Here is a 19,769-nt window from a genome sequence, read left to right as displayed (position 1 = left end):
ATGGGTTTTATACTATGTTTTATTCTTCTGGTTGATCTTGTGGTTACAAGAACAAGTTGTGGTTTAATACAAAGACATTTGTAGAGTGTTATAAGGAAACTGTTTGATCAATGCTGACTTCACAGTAGTAGTGAACGCTGTTAAAGGAGCATTGCACTCTATATAGTTGTAGGTTGTATAAGAACAGTGAATATGTTTGTTTTATGTCAAAGACATTATTTTCTTGTAAAGAATAAAATAGTTATATTTTAAAAAACAGAAGTTACATTGTCAGTACAGTGGAAATACATTTCACATAGATAATTTAGTGCTGAACAAGAATTAAAATGTTTAAAAATTAGTTAATTTTATGATGTTTGTAAATGTAGTTAAAAATGAAGTACAGAGTACGCTATTGTGTTTTGTTTATCTTTGTAAAACAAATGTGTTTATTGTGATACATTGTGGATCTGATATTATCAATGGATTTAAGCAACATTTTGTTCATGTTTTGTCAAAGTTGTATTGAGAGATTTATACAGTCTCTAGCTCAGGGAACTGTGGCCATGTATGGTAAACTGGACTGAAGCATAAGGCCATTTCTTTGCAGTTAGTATGGTGATACCTGAAGCTGTTCTAAGCTGTTGGGAAGAATAAACCTTCCTGTTGTAAAACTGACATCAGCTCAACGTGTGTCCCGTTTTCTATTCTTTATCACAGCACCACACATTGTTGAACAGGAAACCAGTTGCCCCTCTGGTCATCATCTTAGGGAGGCAACAATTCTGGGGGCTCGTCTGGGATTAGCGCCATGGCGGTCAGGTGCTAATCGCCCAAGAATTGTGGGATCCATATCCCTCTGATGCACAGCATTAGTAACGATTGACATCAGGTATCCAGACATGGCCACTCTGCACGACCTACAGTGGGAGATCCAGAACCAGCTTCATCAGCTGACCAGAGCCGCTAACAGGGACCTGCTACATAAACTTGCAGTATTGTGTCAAGAAGAAGAGGTGGAAGATGTTACCGGTGAGGATGCAACTGAGGTGGAGCTCTTTGACTTTATTGTTGACTTTCTGAGAAGTAAACGACTGAAGAGCCTCGAAGATCAGGGCATGTCTCGTCTGCTTGCATTTCGTGACCTCATTGATGACCTGCAAGCACCTCAGGTAACTGTTGAACTTGGTCAAGCGTCTGATGAAGGGGATGCTGTTTCTGTATCAGAGACTGAACCAGCAGTAGAAGCATCAGTAATGAAAAAGAGTATTCCAACATCAGTGATTGCTGATCCTGTAACTGGTTTAGTAAAACTGACAGATGTTGCTGCATTGTTACCACATAGAGAATTTAAGATACATGGTGGTCAAATCTCAGACTCAGCTTCTGATTTGAGTTTTAACTGTCTATGTAAACAAATTGATGAAGGTCTGGCTGAGGGGTTCTCAGAAGCTGAGGTCTTAAGAACAGTGCTCAAGATAATTAAGTCTGGTACCTTTAAAGACATGCTCATGACCAAAGACACCCTGACCCTTGCTGAGTTAAAAAGGTTCCTTAAAGCACACCTTAGGGATAAGAGCAGTACTGAATTGTTCCAGGAACTAAGTAACGCAAAGCAACATGACAAAGAAAGCCCACAACAGTTTATGTATAGACTAATGGGGGTCAAGCAGCGTATAATGTTTGCTTCTAAACAAGGTACAGACTTTCAATATGATAGCAAACTGGTGCAGGGAGTGTTTCTTCATTCGCTTTACCAGGGGATGAATGAAAAATCCTCATACATCAGACGAGATCTTCAACCACATATTTCAGACATGAATGTGACTGATGACTTTATACTCGACGTGATCACAAGATCACTGAGGGAGGACACTGAGAGGAAAACCAGGATGGGACAAGTATGTAAACAAAAAGCAATCAGTATCAATACAGCCCAGCTGGACATTGACAAACAGAATGCCATTCAAGTGCAGGCAGAGGTGCAGGCCAATCGCAGTGCTATACAGGAGTTAACAGCCCAAGTGTCATCTTTGGCCAAAAGTTTGGAGAAAGCCATCACACCGGTAGTGAATGTGGCAACAGAAAACACCTACAACCCTTTGCCACACATAAAACAGTCAGCCAAGCCTGAAGTTAAAGGGAAATGTCACCAATGTGTATCCCAAGGAAATGACACCTGCTCACACTGCTTCCGATGTGGAAAAGAGGGACACAGAGCTATTGGCTGCTTACAAAAGGGAACTCTGTCGGGAAACCGTGTGAGGTCGCTGGGGAGGGACCACCAGTGACCTTGGAGAATGCAGAGTCCCCAATCCCAGAGAAGCTGTACCCGAAAGATTAAATTCCATCTTCAACCAAGACCTCCAAATCATGTCAAGTGTCCAAAAGGGAGCGTGTTGCCCAGCTGATTGGGGGCAGGTGTATGGTAACTTGTTATCTAGATGGGGTCAAACTTCAAATGTTGTTGGATAGTGGGGCCCAAGTAAGCATGGTGGAGAAGTCTTGGGTGCAAAAAGCCTTGCCAAATGTGACAATTAGGCCACTGGAAAGCCTACTCTCAGATCACCCACTCAAAGTCACTGCAGCTAATGGGACAGATGTGCTGTTTGAAGGGTGGATAGAAGTTTTTCTTGAGATCACAAGTAGCAGACATGGCTCAGTTGTTATTCATGTTCCCATGCTAGTAAGTCGAGGAGGGTTGAGCAGCCCACTACTAGGCTTCAATGTGATACAAGAGATGATTGCAGGGAATGGTGATCAAAGAGATGACGACAACTTAGTGAGTCTCCTTTCAGAAGCCCTGAGAATTCAGAAGAGTAATGCTGAAAGTCTTGTTTCGGTGGTTCACACAAAGCAACCCCTGGAAGAGTCAGAATGTCCAGTATTACGAGTTGGAAAGAAGGGACTCACGATCCCCCGCAGTCAGATCTGTCAGGTGAAATGCCGCATGAGAGCTTTTCCTGGAGGAGGAGTCATGTTGTTTGAGCCAAATGTAGACTGTCACTTGCCAGATGGGTTGGAGTTATTTCCTGCGCTCATTGAAGTGCCGGCTGGCGCCTCAAAAATAGTGAGTATACCAATCCAGAATTCAACAAGGCATGAAGTTTTTTTACCTCCAAAAGCAGTCTTAGGATTCATCGAAGAAATTATTGAAAGCACACCTGTAAACATCCATCCAACTATGCAGGGGCCTGGAGAACCACACAATGACACCCTTCTGTGCGCTACCCAAACAAGTCTGACCAGTGAAGAACAAAGTAATGGGAAGGAAAATCGCCAGGCTGGCAGTGTGGAGGAAAGATGGCATCCAAATGTGGATTTAGATCACCTGCCGGAGCCTGACCAGAGCACGGTACGGCAAATGCTTTATGAGGAATCAGACGTGTTTGCTCATGAAGAAGGAGACATTGGGTGTGTCCCTGGCTTACAGCTCAAAATCAATACAACTGATGACACTCCAGTTCAAAAAAGCTACAATTCCATTCCACGGCCACTGTTTAAGGAGGTGAAGGAGTATATCCAAAATCTCCTAAACAGGGGGTGGATTAGGAAGTCTGTTTCTGCCTATTCCTCACCTGTAGTGTGTGTGCGAAAAAAAGACAACAGTCTTCGCCTGTGTGTTGACTTCCGTGAGCTGAACCGCAAAACCGTCCCAGATCGCCATCCACTCCCACGGATCCAGGATTTGTTGGACAGCCTAGGAGGCAATTCATGGTTCTCCATCTTGGACCAAGGGAGTGCGTACCATCAAGGGTTTGTGAGTGAGGAGTCAAGACATCTAACTGCCTTTAGCACACCCTGGGGACTCTACGAATGGGTACGAATACCCTTTGGACTAACGAATGCACCAGCTGCCTTTCAGAGGTGCATGGAGGGAGTGTTAGAGGGCATCAGAGACGAGTGTTGCGTGCCGTATTTGGATGATGTCCTTTGCTATTCCCAAACGTTTGACGAACATGTAGACCATCTAAGACAAGTGTTCTACCGGATGCGACAACACGGCATTAAGCTTCGCCCAGCCAAATGTGAGCTCTTTAAGAGACAAATTCGGTACATCGGGCGAGTGGTGTCAGGAGAAGGGATTCAGATGGATCCAAAGGACTTGGAAGCAGTTCTAGCCCTGAAAGACAAGAAGCCTCACACAGTTGGAGAGGTCCGGACATTGCTTGGATTTCTCAGCTACTACCGGTCCTTTATCCAAGACTTTTCACGACTGGCGAGGCCCTTGTTTGAAATTCTCCAAAGCCCAGCTGAGACAGGTCATGCCATCAAGCCTCAGACTGTTAAGGGAAAAAGTCCAGCGACCAAAGGGAACAAGGGGCAACTTCCCTCTCGCTCACCTGTCACTTGGACTACTGAACATCAGAACGTGGTTTCCAGGTTGGTGGACATGTTGACAAACCCCCCCATTCTGGCCTACCCAGATTTTGATCTTCCACTTGTGTTACACACGGACACTTCAAATGAAGGTCTGGGAGCTGTATTATACCAACGCCAACACAACAAACTGCGTGTCATTGGGTATGGCTCCAGGACCTTAACACCTGCAGAGAGGAACTATCATCTGCACTCGGGCAAACTTGAGTTCCTGGCACTTAAATGGTCTATTTGCGACAAGTTCCGGGATTACCTGTATTATGCACCAACTTTCACGGTCTATACCGATAATAACCCCTTGACCTACATCCTGATTTCAGCAAGACTAAATGCTGTGGGTCACAGATGGGTTGGGGAGTTGGCGGATTTCCATTTTGACATTAAGTATAGACCCGGAAAGAGGAACGCTGATGCCAATATGTTGTCCAGGTATCCCGTGAACCTGCAGCAGCAGATGAGTGACCATACAGAGACAGTGTCACCGGAGGTGGTCTCTGCTGTGTGGCAGGAGACAAAAATGGTACAAAACGATGATGTTCCCTGGGTGGCTGCATTGCAACTAAATGGTGATGATGGAAATGCTGTACCACACAATAGCGTTTCAGGCATCATTCCCAGAGATATTAGAGCTGGACAACAAGCAGATCCAGCTATTAAAGAAGTTATTTCTTTGAAACTGAGAGCTTGGACTCCAAATGAAAAAGAGAAAAAAACAATGTCTAAACAGACAAGGAGACTGCTCTACGAGTGGAACAAGTTAGAAGTAGAAAATGGACTACTCTACCGAAAAACAAACCAAAACCGACAACTGGTCCTGCCTGAACAGCTCAAATCAGTGGTACTGAAAAGCTTACATAACGACATGGGGCATGTAGGTTCTGAAAAGGTGATCCATCTGGCCCGAGAACGGTTCTATTGGCCATACATGCAGCAAGATGTGGAAGAATACGTGACAAAAAAAATGCCAGTGCATTAAACAGAAGCACCCCTATATCCAGCAGAGAGCTCCAATGGGATCCCTCACCACCAGTGCACCTTTTGAGTTGGTCTCTATTGACTATTTGCACTTGGAGCCAAGCAAAGGAGGATATGAGTATATCCTTGTCCTCGTTGATCACTTCACGCGCTTTGCGCAGGCATACCCAACGAGAAACAAATCAGGAAAGACAGCTGCTGAAAAGATATTTCAGGACTTTATTCCTCGCTTTGGGTATCCAGAGAAGTTGCATCACGACCAAGGACGTGAGTTTGAAAACAGCCTGTTCCAAAGACTGCAACAACTATCAGGAATTGCACACTCACGCACCACTCCTTATCATCCTCAGTGCAATCCAGTGGAGCGATTAAATCGCACACTTCTCCAAATGCTGCGCACCCTACAAGAAGAGAAAAAGAGTGAATGGAAAGATCATCTGCCTCAGATCGTGCATGCCTACAATTGCACAAGACATGATGCAACAGGGTACTCTCCATTCTTTCTCTTGTATGGCAGGGCTCCACGGCTACCAGTTGACCTACTTTTTCACCAAGGGAAAGACACTGAGGCACAAAACCACCAAACGTTTGTCCAAAAGTGGGCCGAGAGGATGCGAGTCGCTTACCAAATAGCTGCAAATAACAGCCGACAGTCCTCAGCCAAAAGCAAAAAGCAGTACGACAGACATGTAAGAGGTATCACTCTCCAGCCAGGTGACAGAGTACTGGTGAAAAATTTGTCAGAGAGAGGAGGGCCAGGAAAACTGCGCGCCTATTGGGAGAAGGTAGTACATCGCGTGGTGGAGAGATTGGGAGATGGACCGGTCTATAAGGTACAGCCAGAGAGAGGTAGTAAAGCCATGCGGGTTCTTCATAGAAACCTCCTACTACCAGTAAACGACTTACCTTTTGAGGAAGAACTTCCTGTGGAAGAAAAGACAAAAGCAAAAAGGCAAAGACAACCTGTAAGAGATGTCAACGAAACGGCAACCAGTAGCTCAGATGAGGAAGATGGTTATACCTACCACCATGACTTCCGGAGGAAGATTCCATGCTACAGAATCATGAACCCTCAACAACAAGGACCTGCTATTCAACAGGAGCACCCTCAGCAACAGGAAACTGTCATTCCGAAGCAGGATTCTCAAAGTCAGCCCAAGCTACGTGCAACAGCAAGAGAGTTCTGTCCTCTTGACAGGCCAGAATATGGGGGAGAGCAAGATGTTGTGGAGGCTGAGGAGTTAGCAGAAAAAGACATGGAGGAAATGGATGGAGAAAATAGAGAAAATGACTTTGTAAGGAGGTCACAGAGGAAGGGGAGACCAGCAGAAAGACTCATCTACAACGCACTGGGTCAGCCATCATACTGGCACTGGAGGGCAGATATGAACACCCTTTCAGCTAGCAAACCCTGGATGTGGACACACAGCGTCCCATCATTCTTTCACCCCATCTATTCACAGCCGTACTACCACAATGACTGCACACTCATACACTGATGGGTCCACACATGAAGAAACAAATGTCAGGTGACATTCTTTTAAGTGAGGGAGAGTGTAGAGAGTTGAAAATAGCTCTCTAGTAAAATCTGGTATCAGAAATAAACTGGGGAAAACAGCCCCCCCCACCAAAGGTTTTTGTTGTGATTGTATTTTTGTACCTGTCATTTAAAATGCTATCCTTCATCCAGCCTCTAGAGGGCGGATTACGCGCAGTGGTATCGAGTAGCGTTTTGGGGCACAGAGGAAGAATAAACCTTCCTGTTGTGAAACTGACATCAGCTCAAGGTGTGTCCCTTTTTCTATTCTTTATCACAGGTTAGTAAATGCATTTAAATGAATGTATACTGCAGACCTTACAAACGGACGATGTTGTTTATGTGGGTAATGAGCGCAACTCACTAAAGAAATGGATTCGTTCTGAGTTGTGTCTGAATTGTGGGTTAAGGCTGCAGGCTAAATTATGCTAATGCTAGCGGACTTGGCTAATGTGGGATACTGAGTGTGTGTGGGGAAGCTAATCTGACCTGGTGGTCAGATTAGCTGGGGTGACTAGTGAGGATAGGGGTGACTGTAGCTCAGGTGGTAGAGCAGGTCATCTACTGATCGGAAGGTTGGTGGTTCGATTCCTGGCTTCGCCTAGTCTGCATGCCAAATATCCTTGGGCAAGATACTAACCCCAAATTGCTCTCCGATGCATCCATCGGAGTATGAATGTGTGTGAATGTTAGCTATAAAGCACTTAGAGAGATGTGCTTGTGCGAATGGGTGTGAATGGGTGAATGCACAAGTTGTGTAAAGCGCTTTGAGTGCTCAGATGAGTAGAAAAGCGCTATATAAGAACCAGTCCATTTACCATTTACCATTACCTGTGAGAGACCTCTGGACTGTGAACTCTTAATGTATTATGCACTCTGATAAATGGGTTTTATACTATGTTTTATTCTTCTGGTTGATCTTGTGGTTACAAGAACAAGTTGTGGTTTAATACAAAGACATTTATAGAGTGTTATAAGGAAACTGTTTGATCAATGCTGACTTCACAGTAGTAGTGAACGCTGTTAAAGGAGCATTGCACTCTATATAGTTGTAGGTTGTATAAGAACAGTGAATATGTTTGTTTTATGTCAAAGACATTATTTTCTTGTAAAGAGTAAAATAGTTTTATTTTAAAAAACAGAAGTTACATTGTCAGTACAGTGGAAATACATTTCACATAGATAATTTAGTGCTGCACAAGAATTAAAATGTTTAAAAATTAGTTAATTTTATGATGTTTGTAAATGTAGTTAAAAATGAAGTACAGAGTACACTATTGTGTTTTGTTTATCTTTGTAAAACAAATGTGTTTATTGTAATACATTGTGGATCTGATATTATCAATGGATTTAAGCAACATTTTGTTCATGTTTTGTCAAAGTTGTATTGAGAGATTTATACAGTCTCTAGCTCAGGGAATTGTGGCCATGTATGGTAAACTGGACTGAAGCATAAGGCCATTTCTTTGCAGTTAGTATGGTGATACTTGAAGCTGTTCTAAGCTGTTAGGAAGAATAAACCTTCCTGTTGTGAAACTGACATCAGCTCAACGTGTGTCCCTTTTTCTATTCTTTATCACAGCACCACACATTGTTGAACAGGAAAAAGTTGCCCCTCTGGTCATCATCTTAGGGAGGCAACAGACACATGGCCTCACATTTGACTCTAGAATATTTTATATAGAATAGACTCAACATTGATGGGTATTGTCATGGTCCTGGGTTGGTGACCCAGTGTTTTGTGTTGTGTATTACTTTGATTTTATTGTTATTTATCATATTTAGTCTCTTGGTTCTATTTCTGTGCTCCTCCTGTGATCCGTGTTCCGTGTTCCCTGGGTCTCCTCAGTCAGCGCCTTTGTGGATGTCTCTTGTGTTTCCTGTTTTACTTTGATAGTTTCGTGTCCTGTGTTCAGTGTTTTGAGTTTTGATTTCCCAATGTCTCATTATGTCTGATTAGTCCCAGCTGTGTTCCCACCTGTTCCCCATCCTCTCATTATCCTGACTGCGTATTTTAGTCCTCAGTCATCCCCTTTTTGTTGTCGTGTCAAACCCTCACAATACTTTGTGTTGTCTCCATACTCCTGATTCCCATTGTTACTTCCCTTCAGTCCTTAGTTCCTAGTCCCTTTGTTTCTAGTTCCCCAGTTTCCTGAGTTTTAGTTTCATAGCTTCTAGTTTTTATGTTTTGCTTCTAGCATTTAGTGTTCAAGTTCTTTCCAGCGCATAAAGCTACTGCTTTCTGTTTATGTTTTTGTGTTTGGGTCCTCATCCTGTCAGGAATTATGACGTTAAAAGTACTACACACAAAGAGATTTGCTTCTAAGAACACGACCAAAATAACTGAAAGCAACTTCAGCATACTTGGTTGGGAACTCTTTACCTCTAACCTTTAAGCTACACCAGAGACAAGCTACAAACTGCCAGTAACAGTTTCTCCAGAAAATGCATTATCTACTTTGTTTTTATACACCATGTTGGAAGATAACATACATATATAGTATAAATAAAATGAAAATGCATAGTTTACACATTATTCATACTAGTGCACTCTAACTTTGTTAGTTAATTCACTATTTACATGTTCAAGAACTGCAATTCTATATTTATACATTAAAAAAATAAAGACAGATATATTAAATAAGATTCAAATGAATTATAACAGATTTATTACATTGTTAAAGAAAATATATTCATATGTTAATTCATATCTAATACTGTCTGTGAAGGTTCTCAGTCATCCAGGTCATCGTAGTCAAAGGAGCTTGCAAAGAAAAGCGTCTGGACTTCTTTAAGTTACTTGAAGACGTTTCACCTCTCATCCGAGAGGCTTCTTCAGTTCTAAGGTCAAATGGTGGAGAGTCCCAGATATAACCCTAGTGGGAGTGTCCCCCCACAGAGGGACAAAAGGACCCCCTGATGATCCTCTAATCGCCTGAGCCAAGGTGTGGAACTGGGTGTGGGTCCCAATCAGCCAGAGTTTCGGGTGATTTCATTGTGAAACCTGGCCCCACCTTATCATGCGAATTCCTGAGGTCAGATGGCCCAGGGTGTGAGTGGGCCTTAAGGCGTCTGGGAAGGGATCTCAAAACTGGATTATAGATGGCAGAGAGTTGGTGTCGTAAACCACCGCCTCTGTTCAAAGATGGTCGCTCACAGTGGACATAGATGGCTTCTTTCACTCCTCTTTCAAACCATCTGTCCTCTCTGTCCAAAATGTGAACATTGGCATCCTCGAAAGAGTGTCCTTTATCCTTAAGATGCAGATGGACAGCTGAATCTTGTCCTGTGGAGGTCGCTCTTCTGTGTTGTGCCATGCGCTTGTGAAGTGGCTGTTTGGTCTCTCCAATGTAGAGGTCTGGGCATTCCTCGCTGCACTGTACGGCATACACCACATTGTTAAGTCTGTGTTTTGGCGTTTTGTCTTTCGGGTGAACCAGTTTTTGTCTGAGTGTGTTGCTGGGTCTGAAGTACACCGGGATGTCATGCTTGGAGAAAACCCTCCTGAGTTTCTCTGATACACCGGCTACATAGGGGATGACAATGTTGTTGCGCCTGTCCTTCTTATCCTCCCTCGCTGGTGTCTGATCTTCTTTTCTGTGCCTCTTTGCTGACTTTAAGAATGCCCATTTAGGATAGCCGCACGTTTTGAGTGCTTCCAGGGTAAGTTTCTGGACCTTGTCAGTGAAGTCGGTGGAGTTCTTGATGTGGTGTGGGGTGTTCCCCTGGATCCAGATGAAACCATAGTGTCCTTTGATGTAGTCTCTCTCTTCACTTGCATACCCACCACGGAGGCAGTGGAGACTGTCAGAAAACGACTACAAGAAGACAGCTCCTTGGAGGACAGGACCAACTTCACACCCGATCAGATTTGCACACTGTTAGACCTCTGCCTCACCACTACATATTTCAAATACAACGAAGGCTATTACAGACAAAAACATGGCTGTGCTATGGGCTCCCCCGTGTCACCTATTGTAGCCAACCTTTACATGGAGGAAGTGGAAAGGAAGGCTCTTGGCTCTTTCAAAGGAAGAGTACCCAGCCACTGGTACAGATATGTAGACGACACCTGGGTCAAAATCAAGACACAAGAAGTGGAATCCTTCACTGCGCACATCAACGCTGTGGATAAAAACATCAAGTTCACCAGGGAAGACACGAAGGATGACTGTTTGCCATTCCTGGACTGCGCTGTGCACATTGAAGAGAACGGCAACCTCAACATCGAAGTTTACCGGAAGCCCACACACACGGACCAGTACCTCCTGTTTGACTCCCATCACCCTCTGGAACACAAACTTGGAGTAATTAGGACCCTACACCACCAGGCAGAACATGTTCCCTCTAAGCCTGAAGGGAAAAAGAAGGAACACACACATGTAAAGGAAGCACTCAAAACGTGCGGCTATCCTAAATGGGCATTCTTAAAGTCAGCAAAGAGGCACAGAAAAGAAGATCAGACACCAGCGAGGGAGGATAAGAAGGACAGGCGCAACAACATTGTCATCCCCTATGTAGCCGGTGTATCAGAGAAACTCAGGAGGGTTTTCTCCAAGCATGACATCCCGGTGTACTTCAGACCCAGCAACACACTCAGACAAAAACTGGTTCACCCGAAAGACAAAACGCCAAAACACAGACTTAACAATGTGGTGTATGCCGTACAGTGCAGCGAGGAATGCCCAGACCTCTACATTGGAGAGACCAAACAGCCACTTCACAAGCGCATGGCACAACACAGAAGAGCGACCTCCACAGGACAAGATTCAGCTGTCCATCTGCATCTTAAGGATAAAGGACACTCTTTCGAGGATGCCAATGTTCACATTTTGGACAGAGAGGACAGATGGTTTGAAAGAGGAGTGAAAGAAGCCATCTATGTCCACTGTGAGCGACCATCTTTGAACAGAGGCGGTGGTTTACGACACCAACTCTCTGCCATCTATAATCCAGTTTTGAGATCCCTTCCCAGACGCCTTAAGGCCCACTCACACCCTGGGCCATCTGACCTCAGGAATTCGCATGATAAGGTGGGGCCAGGTTTCACAATGAAATCACCCGAAACTCTGGCTGATTGGGACCCACACCCAGTTCCACACCTTGGCTCAGGCGATTAGAGGATCATCAGGGGGTCCTTTTGTCCCTCTGTGGGGGGACACTCCCACTAGGGTTATATCTGGGACTCTCCACCATTTGACCTTAGAACTGAAGAAGCCTCTCGGATGAGAGGTGAAACGTCTTCAAGTAACTTAAAGAAGTCCAGACGCTTTTCTTTGCAAGCTCCTTTGACATATCTAATACTAAAAATATTTTATTATTTATATTTAAATTTGTTGGACTTTCTCTGTAAATATGAGCAAAATGTTATCTGCCTTACATGGAATCATACGGGTTAAAGTGGAATAATAATTTTATGACCTATATCTCTTGCAATTTAAAGAGCACCTTTATTTTAACGCAATAGGACATCACTGACTGCAATAAAACCACCTGTTGCTACAGTTATAATATTACCACATTATAGTATGAGGTGTCAGGTGTCCTGTAACATTTGGACCACATTTAGCTACCATAACACTTTCTGTACCTAGTGTTTAGCTCACTGTATGATTTCTGCTGTTCATCTGGCCATAGAATCATAGCTGAGCAAACATTAACAAGATATTATGGCACTTGTGGAGTGTGACTTCACTTGGGTTTTCTAAAAAATATAATGAGATGAAGACATTAACTTTTGCTGAGTACATGTTGAGCTATCCTCTCTCCCATGTGTCTGTGTCACTCTGATTGGTTAATCTCATGATGACTCATATGAAAAAATGTATTGACAAATGCATTGAGTTTTTAACTCTCTTCATTAGTCTGTTACGGGATATGTTAGAAAACCAAAGCCAGGAAACTGTTTTCAGCACACAAAGTTTTTATACAACAGAAAATGCATTCAATCCTTTTTAGTAATTGTCTTTGGCTGCTTTTTTATCTCTTTTTAAATCCTGTTTGTATCATATTCTCTGATGTTCCTCAAACTGTAGTTGAAAGAAAACCAAAAATGATGGAAGGAGATGTTATGAGGAAAGAAGAGGCTGTGAGAGAACCACTGAGTGGTTTACGGAAAGGGGAAGTGAAAAGTGAGGATTTCAGTTTACCTGAGTGTACAAAACTGGCTGGCAGCGAGCCCATAGCCTTGCACTCAGATGGTGATGTTGTGATTGGAGGATTTTTCCCGCTGCATTATGCTGCATCTAAGCCAGAGTACAGCTACAACAGAAAACCTCAAGTTACATCTTGCAGTGGGTGAGTGTTAATATTATATATACATATCTTATTTTTTTTCTTTCAAAATTTCAATGTTTAAAAACAAAAGAGAAAAAAAGATTTGGGGTTTTGATAATATTCCTGTGATTTCTGTATCACTTTAGATAATTTATTCATTTTAATTCTCCATATTTTGTCAGCTTTGACCACATAGCGTTTCGCTGGATGATGACCATGATTTTCACTGTGGATGAAATTAATCATAATTCAAGCCTATTACCAGGTGTTAAACTAGGCTACAGAATTATGGACAGCTGTGACCATGTCCACACCAGTCTGCAAGCACTTTTTTCCTTAATCAGTTACTCCAAAACTGTGAAACAAAAAGCAGAAACTGAAAACAGCAGAATTCAAATGGAAGGATTAAACATGGCAGGGATGAAAAGGAAGCCTGGGATCCTATCCTCTGTAGAAAAAAGACATGCTGAAGTTAACATGTCAAAGCCTAGGACTTTTAAAGACGCAGAAAATTACATGAAAGAAAAATTAACAGTAGAAATGAAAACAAGGGAGTTTTCCCCCTGTCTGAATTATTCTCCGGTGCCTGCTGTGATTGGTCTTGCATCATCTACCCCTACAAGAGCTGTAGCTCACACGCTTGGCCCTTTCAACATACCACTGGTAATAAATTGCTTAATCACATTTAATAATAATTTATGTTTAGAGTTTGTTTTAATTCAATATCATAAAATAACCTGTCTCCTTATAGGTGAGTTATTTTGCCACTTGTAGCTGTCTTACTGACAAGCATTTGTACCCATCATTCTTGAGAACTGTGCCAAGCGATCTCTTTCAAGTTAGAGGTCTCGTAAAGCTTGTTACTTTCTTTGGCTGGTTCTGGGTGGGCACAATAGGAGCTACGGTGAGATAAAGACTTTAATAAATCTCCAGCTAATCAGTCATATACAGGGCACAAAAAGAATTGTTAATATACACAAACAGTATTTACAAGTTCTTTTTGGGGATACATTTCAGGATGATTACAGTCTTTATGGTATCCAAGCATTCTCTATTCAGTTTGGACAACAAGGTGGGTGTGTGGCATTTCATCTCACGATCCCGACATCACCCACAGTGGCTGAGATACAAAAAATGGCAGACAAACTCCAGAGTTCAACAGCTCGGGTTGTGGTGGTATTTGCCAAAGAAGTAAATTTGCTAGATTTGTTTTCAGAAGTAAGTAGCTCAGTTGATGTATTGTGTGGCTTTCTCTATATTGTGACACATTTTGTAGTATTTTAAGCTATATTATGAAAAGATAGGTATTTCAAATGAATTGTTTTCACATTAATCATAATTTCTTTCTGTTTCATCCAGCTTACTCAGAGAAATATGACAGGGATACAATGGGTAGTCAGCGAAGCCTGGATGGCCGCTAATCAGCTGACCACTCCTGACTTCCATAATCTTCTAGAGGGAACACTGGGTTTCTCCTTCCCTGGAGTCAGCATCCCAGGCTTGGAAGAGTTTCTTCTGAATGTCCGACCATCTCCCAAACCAGGGATGGAGTTGGTCAATATGTTCTGGGAAGAATATTTTGGTTGTAAGCTAGAGTTTGAAAGAGACAGAAGTGAAGAATATGAAACTAATACTTTGAAAAACTACAAACTAGGCTCTCAAAACAATTCTGGTTTCATGGTCGGGCTTACTGTTGGACAAAGTTCATTTAATATGTCTGTTGATAAAAGTAATGAAGGTGCTCTGAAAAAAACTGTATGCACAGGTTTAGAGGATCTGAGTTACACAGATAGCAGTTATAGTGATGTATCTGAGGCCCGAATATCCTATAATGTGTATAAAGCTGTGTATGCCGTTGCCCATGCTCTGCACACTTTCTTAAACTGTAACTCAACAGAACCTAGCGGGGGATTGTGTGAGATGCACAACTCATTTACAAATGGTCAGGTAGCTGAATAAGTTCATTTGTATGTCAAATAATGTTAAATATGTTAATCAAGCTTCCGATGTTTGTTTGTTTTTTTTATTTTATTTCATGATGAATTTGTATCAGTTTTTTTATTAACATTTTTTAATAATCTTTTTTATGTAGTTTCTTCAATATCTGAAAAGGGTGAATTTCACCAACCAGTTTGATGAGAAAGTATATTTTGACTCTAATGGAGAGCCAGTCCCTCTCTATGACATCATTAATTGGCAGAAGGACAGCAAGAATGAAATTAGGTGAAATGCCATACCTTAAATTAACTTTTTAACTTTTTGTGAAGATGATCATAAGCCAAGAACTACACTTGTTGTATACATTTAAGGATACCAATATTGTTTTTTAATGTAATGTTTTTGCATTTATTGTTTTGCCTGACTGCATTGCATTGAAATTATCTCTTCTTTTTTCTACTAGTTTTGTCAAGGTAGGAAATTATGATGGTTCAGCTCAGCAAGGACAACAACTGCAGATACTGAAGAACACTATAGTATGGACAACAAGACAGTCACAGGCGGGTCATAGTTATCCCAAACCTATTATTTATGTTACTTTAAATGGTGAAAAGTCTTTGGTAACCATGTCAAATAACAACCTATTGATTTACATTGTTATATCTTTTTTCTGTTCCTTGTTCAGGTTCCTGTATCTCAGTGTAGTGCTCCATGTTCCCCTGGCAGCAGGCAGGCCACACGCCAAGGAGAGCCCAAATGCTGCTTTGATTGTTTGCCGTGTGCAGATGGAGAGATCAGCAACCAGACTGGTAGCCCATATATTTTTTATTTCCAAAATGCTATTAAAGTTATTTAAAATTACAGATATGTAATGAATAGTTTCTGACGGTTTACATGCATATTTCTGTGTTTTGTGTTTTCAAAGGTTCCACTGAATGTAGCAAATGTCCTGAGTACTTCTGGTCAGACAAAGAAAAAGTGAAATGTGTTGCAGGGGAAGAAGAATTCCTCTCTTTCAGTGACATGATGGGAATCATCCTGGTAGCAATTACCTTGCTGGGTTTCATACTGACCACCATCATCACCATTGTCTTTCACAGTTTCCGCTTTACACCCATCGTCAAGGCCAACAACTCAGAAATAAGTTTCTTGCTTCTCCTGTCACTCAAGCTCTGTTTCCTGTGTTCTCTGGTGTTCATTGGTCAGCCGTCTTGGTGGACATGTAGGCTCCGCCAGGCAGCATTTGGGATCAGCTTTGTCCTGTGTTTGTCCTGCCTCCTTGTTAAGACTATTGTGGTCCTTCTGGCTTTCCAGGCTAATGTACCTGGTTCCAGGGGTCGGATGCTGTTTGGTACATCCCAGCAGAGGATTTTGATCTTGTGCACTACAGCTCCTCAGGTGAAAGGGAGAAAAAATGTCTGAAACTTTGACATCAGTTTGTTTACATTGTATAATTTTAGATTGTGTTATTTTATTGTTTTACCCCAACCTTTAGATTTGTCTCTCTACTGGCTGGGTGTTGGGTGCACCTCCCTTTCCATTTAGGAATTCAAACTACCAAGCTATAACTGGAAAAGTGAGTAAGAAAACTGTTTCTGCATTTTCTTACACAGCCTGCCCAAAATATTGTAAACGGACATGGGAAATATTTTTCAAATATATATTTTTAATGAAAGAAAAAACAACCAAAAAAACATTTTGCTAATTTTGTATCTCAAAAACATTGGGATGGGAGCAACAACATTTATTGCAATTTCAGATATACATCTGAATACACTGACGACGTCATAGCCACTATAAGTAGGCCTGTCCCAAATTTTGTGAAATGCATTTATGTCATTAAAGTTAAAATAAGCTAAAATGGTACATGTGATCAGTTTAAAGATTCAATATATTTTCTATATAATTCTATATGTTCTACTGTGAATAAAGTGTTAGTATGTTTTAATCTATAAGATTCAGAAATTAAATTCTTTCATCTACTGTTATTTACATTTTTTTTATAATCAACTCTTTGGGAATTGGTTTTGTATTTATTTTCATATTGTCATTAACCATCAACATAATAAAATCATATACAGTGGCACTTTAATGGGTAAAGTAGACACAAAAGAGTAAATAATTATAATCACATAAAATGTACCATCTCTCAAAATCCATTCTAACAAATTTCTGGACATCATTAGATTGTTGTGGAGTGTAAAGAGCCATGGCCTCCTGGATTCTATCTGCTCCTTGGTTACATTGGCCTACTGGCCTTTGTCTGTCTTCTCCTGGCATTCTTTGGACGAAAGCTACCGGACACATTCAACGAAGCGAAGTTCATCTCCTTCAGCATGCTGATTTTCTGGGCTGTGTGGATTTCTTTCATTCCAGCTTATGTCAGCTCTCCTGGGAAATTTGCTGTGGCAGTGGAAATATTTGCTATCTTAGCATCCAGTTTTGGGTTGTTACTTTGTATTTTTGTGCCCAAATGTTACATCATTTTACTGCACCCTGAAAAGAATATTAAGAAAGGCATGACTGGGAAATATCAAAGATGATCATTTATATTCTCAGTGTTTGGGAGAGTACAGTTATAATATTTTAATGTGAAAAAAAATTAAATGCCATATGATCATTACATTATTGTTAAAAGCTTTTACTTTCCAACGTAACCTTGATTTCAGCATTTACTCTGTCCTTTAGGGAGCATTGTCTAAATGTTAGACAATCTGAACAGGGGTGTTAAGCCACCATAGAGAAGCGTTTAATAAAACATTCGGAAACAGGTTAATTGTCTAATTTAGTTATTGTATTATGAACTCACGACTGATGTCGATACTGCACAAACATTTTTGCTCTATTTTAAAATTTATTTATTGAACCATTTACTTCTCTAAAATAAAAGACTAAATATGATGTCTGTTGACAACACCTCTCAAGATTTTCACAATGTGTTTTTTTTCCTATATACAAATAAAGAATTATAAGAAATGTTATACATTATATAACCTTGGACGTTTTCCTTATGACAGCTGGGATAGGCTAAAGCACCCCCCACGACCCTGAAAAGTATAAGCGGACGTGAATGGATGGATTTTCCTCATGATGTATCTTTTCTTTTCGGTCAGCACAGAAGAATTTTAAAATAAATTAACCCAGTTATTAAGTCTATACCACTGATATTCTTTTCTAGACATTCACTGCGGAACATCTATATGTCTTCAAAATATAAAATAAGCTTCTTGTTATAATACATATTTATGCACTTTATCTACTTGTACACTGTACTCCAGTTATTATAATATAATTTACCTAAAGCTTAGTCAATACAAAGCTAAAATATTATTATATAATAATGTATTTGAATTAGTCAAGAAACACTCAACACTGAATAACTAACTGGAGAGACTGACGGCGGTGTTTCAGAGAATCACCAGGAGGCAAAGCAAAGTGGTGATCTTACCAGGAGACTGGCAATAAAACTTTTCTGGAAATTGATAACAGAGGCAGGTGTCCTCCTCTCCAACTGGGAAAGCTCAGACTGACACTGGGAAAATGGAGTCGGTTCAGACTCTGCAATAGCTGGTGCTGACTCTAGAACTGAAGTTGAAAACTTTGAGGTTGTAGGAGGTTGGTGATCTTTCTGGGTTCTGGAGAGAGACATTTGGGAGCACAGATAGTTTTAAAAGAGCCCACCAACAATCCAGTATCACAGCAAAACGTGTAATAAACATGCCGGGGTCCATCCCTCAGGTCATCTGTCAGTGATAAGAGCAGAACCTCCTGCTCTTTACACAGTGAACCAAATTTCCATTCGGTATTGGGTGGGTGTGGCCTTATCTTTCCTAGCTTTATTCTACAACACCTATTTCTATAGTAGAATATATAAAAATGTGTATTTAAAATTATGAGGTATTTGTGAAATATATAAATAATGATGTACACCTGTATTAAAGATAAAAATTCACTTCTAACATGAGCCAAGCATTTATTTAAACTCGATTAAATAACAACCTATTTTCTAATGTAATTTTTTTAATGCTCCAACTTTATTTTTGTCTTTGTCAGTCAATTGTGATTTCCCCCCCTTCATTTATGTTATGTTTGTCTTTTTTAATTTTGAGTTTTGAATTTGGATTTTTGCAGACATGGAATGTAATTATACATTTTGTTCTTAAATCAAACTGACTTGACGTAATGGGATTCCAATAAAAAAAAGGTTGAAGTCTAAGCAAAAATAGCATTAATGGTTACCATTAAAAGCAAGTAATACAGGAAGCAAGCCATCCAACAAATAAAAGCAAATGTTGACTACTTAAATAACACATGCCACACAAAAGAAAATAATTGCAGCAAATGTGCCTCATATCAGGAGTTTAGTTTAGTTTAGTTTTAGACAGTATAGACTCAGAGTTACCTGGTCTGGATCAATTCAGCTACAGATACAGCTCGTCGTATAAGTTAGTCAGCTATGCAGTGTAACATTTGGGTCTCATTTGAATTACACAGCACTTGTTGTAGCCAGTGTCAAGCTGACTTATGGAACTCTGCTCTATGTCTGGCCCACACAACAATAAATAAGCAAAAAAAAATCCAGACTTTTTGGGACTTGCTCAGTGTCTTCGGCTTTCTGAAAAATATGACATAATCAATATGTTAACATTGACTGCACATGTGTGAGCATAATTGGTCATTACTG

The 19,769-nt window shown here is 41.0% G+C and overlaps 2 protein-coding genes and 1 long non-coding RNA gene across 3 annotated transcripts in view; 2 read left to right on the top strand and 1 right to left on the bottom strand.

Moving 5' to 3' along the window:
* LOC146503408 (uncharacterized) overlaps positions 1–19,769 on the bottom strand; it is a 276,290-nt gene that overhangs the window by 200,603 nt on the left and 55,918 nt on the right. The gene's annotated exons all lie outside the window — the stretch shown is intronic.
* LOC146503413 (extracellular calcium-sensing receptor-like) overlaps positions 7,086–19,769 on the top strand; it is a 40,362-nt gene continuing 27,678 nt past the window's right edge. The window contains exon 1 of the mRNA XM_085183830.1: positions 7,086–7,151. The gene's annotated coding sequence lies outside the window, so the exon portion shown is untranslated. The remainder of the gene's footprint in view (positions 7,152–19,769) is intronic.
* On the top strand, positions 7,102–17,914 carry LOC146503415 (extracellular calcium-sensing receptor-like). The gene is made up of 10 exons (XM_085131061.1): positions 7,102–7,151; positions 12,907–13,168; positions 14,265–14,365; positions 14,507–15,103; positions 15,240–15,370; positions 15,549–15,645; positions 15,771–15,894; positions 16,011–16,483; positions 16,581–16,661; positions 17,272–17,914. Exons 2-10 carry the CDS (start codon positions 13,108–13,110, stop codon positions 17,626–17,628), a joined length of 2,022 nt encoding a protein of 673 aa, XP_084987187.1. The 5' UTR covers positions 7,102–7,151; positions 12,907–13,107; the 3' UTR covers positions 17,629–17,914.

Source organism: Neolamprologus multifasciatus, chromosome 14 (assembly GCF_963576455.1).
Source record: "Neolamprologus multifasciatus chromosome 14, fNeoMul1.2, whole genome shotgun sequence".
NCBI classification, from domain to species: Eukaryota; Metazoa; Chordata; class Actinopteri; order Cichliformes; family Cichlidae; genus Neolamprologus; species Neolamprologus multifasciatus.
This window is presented reverse-complemented; position numbering and strand designations above follow the sequence as displayed.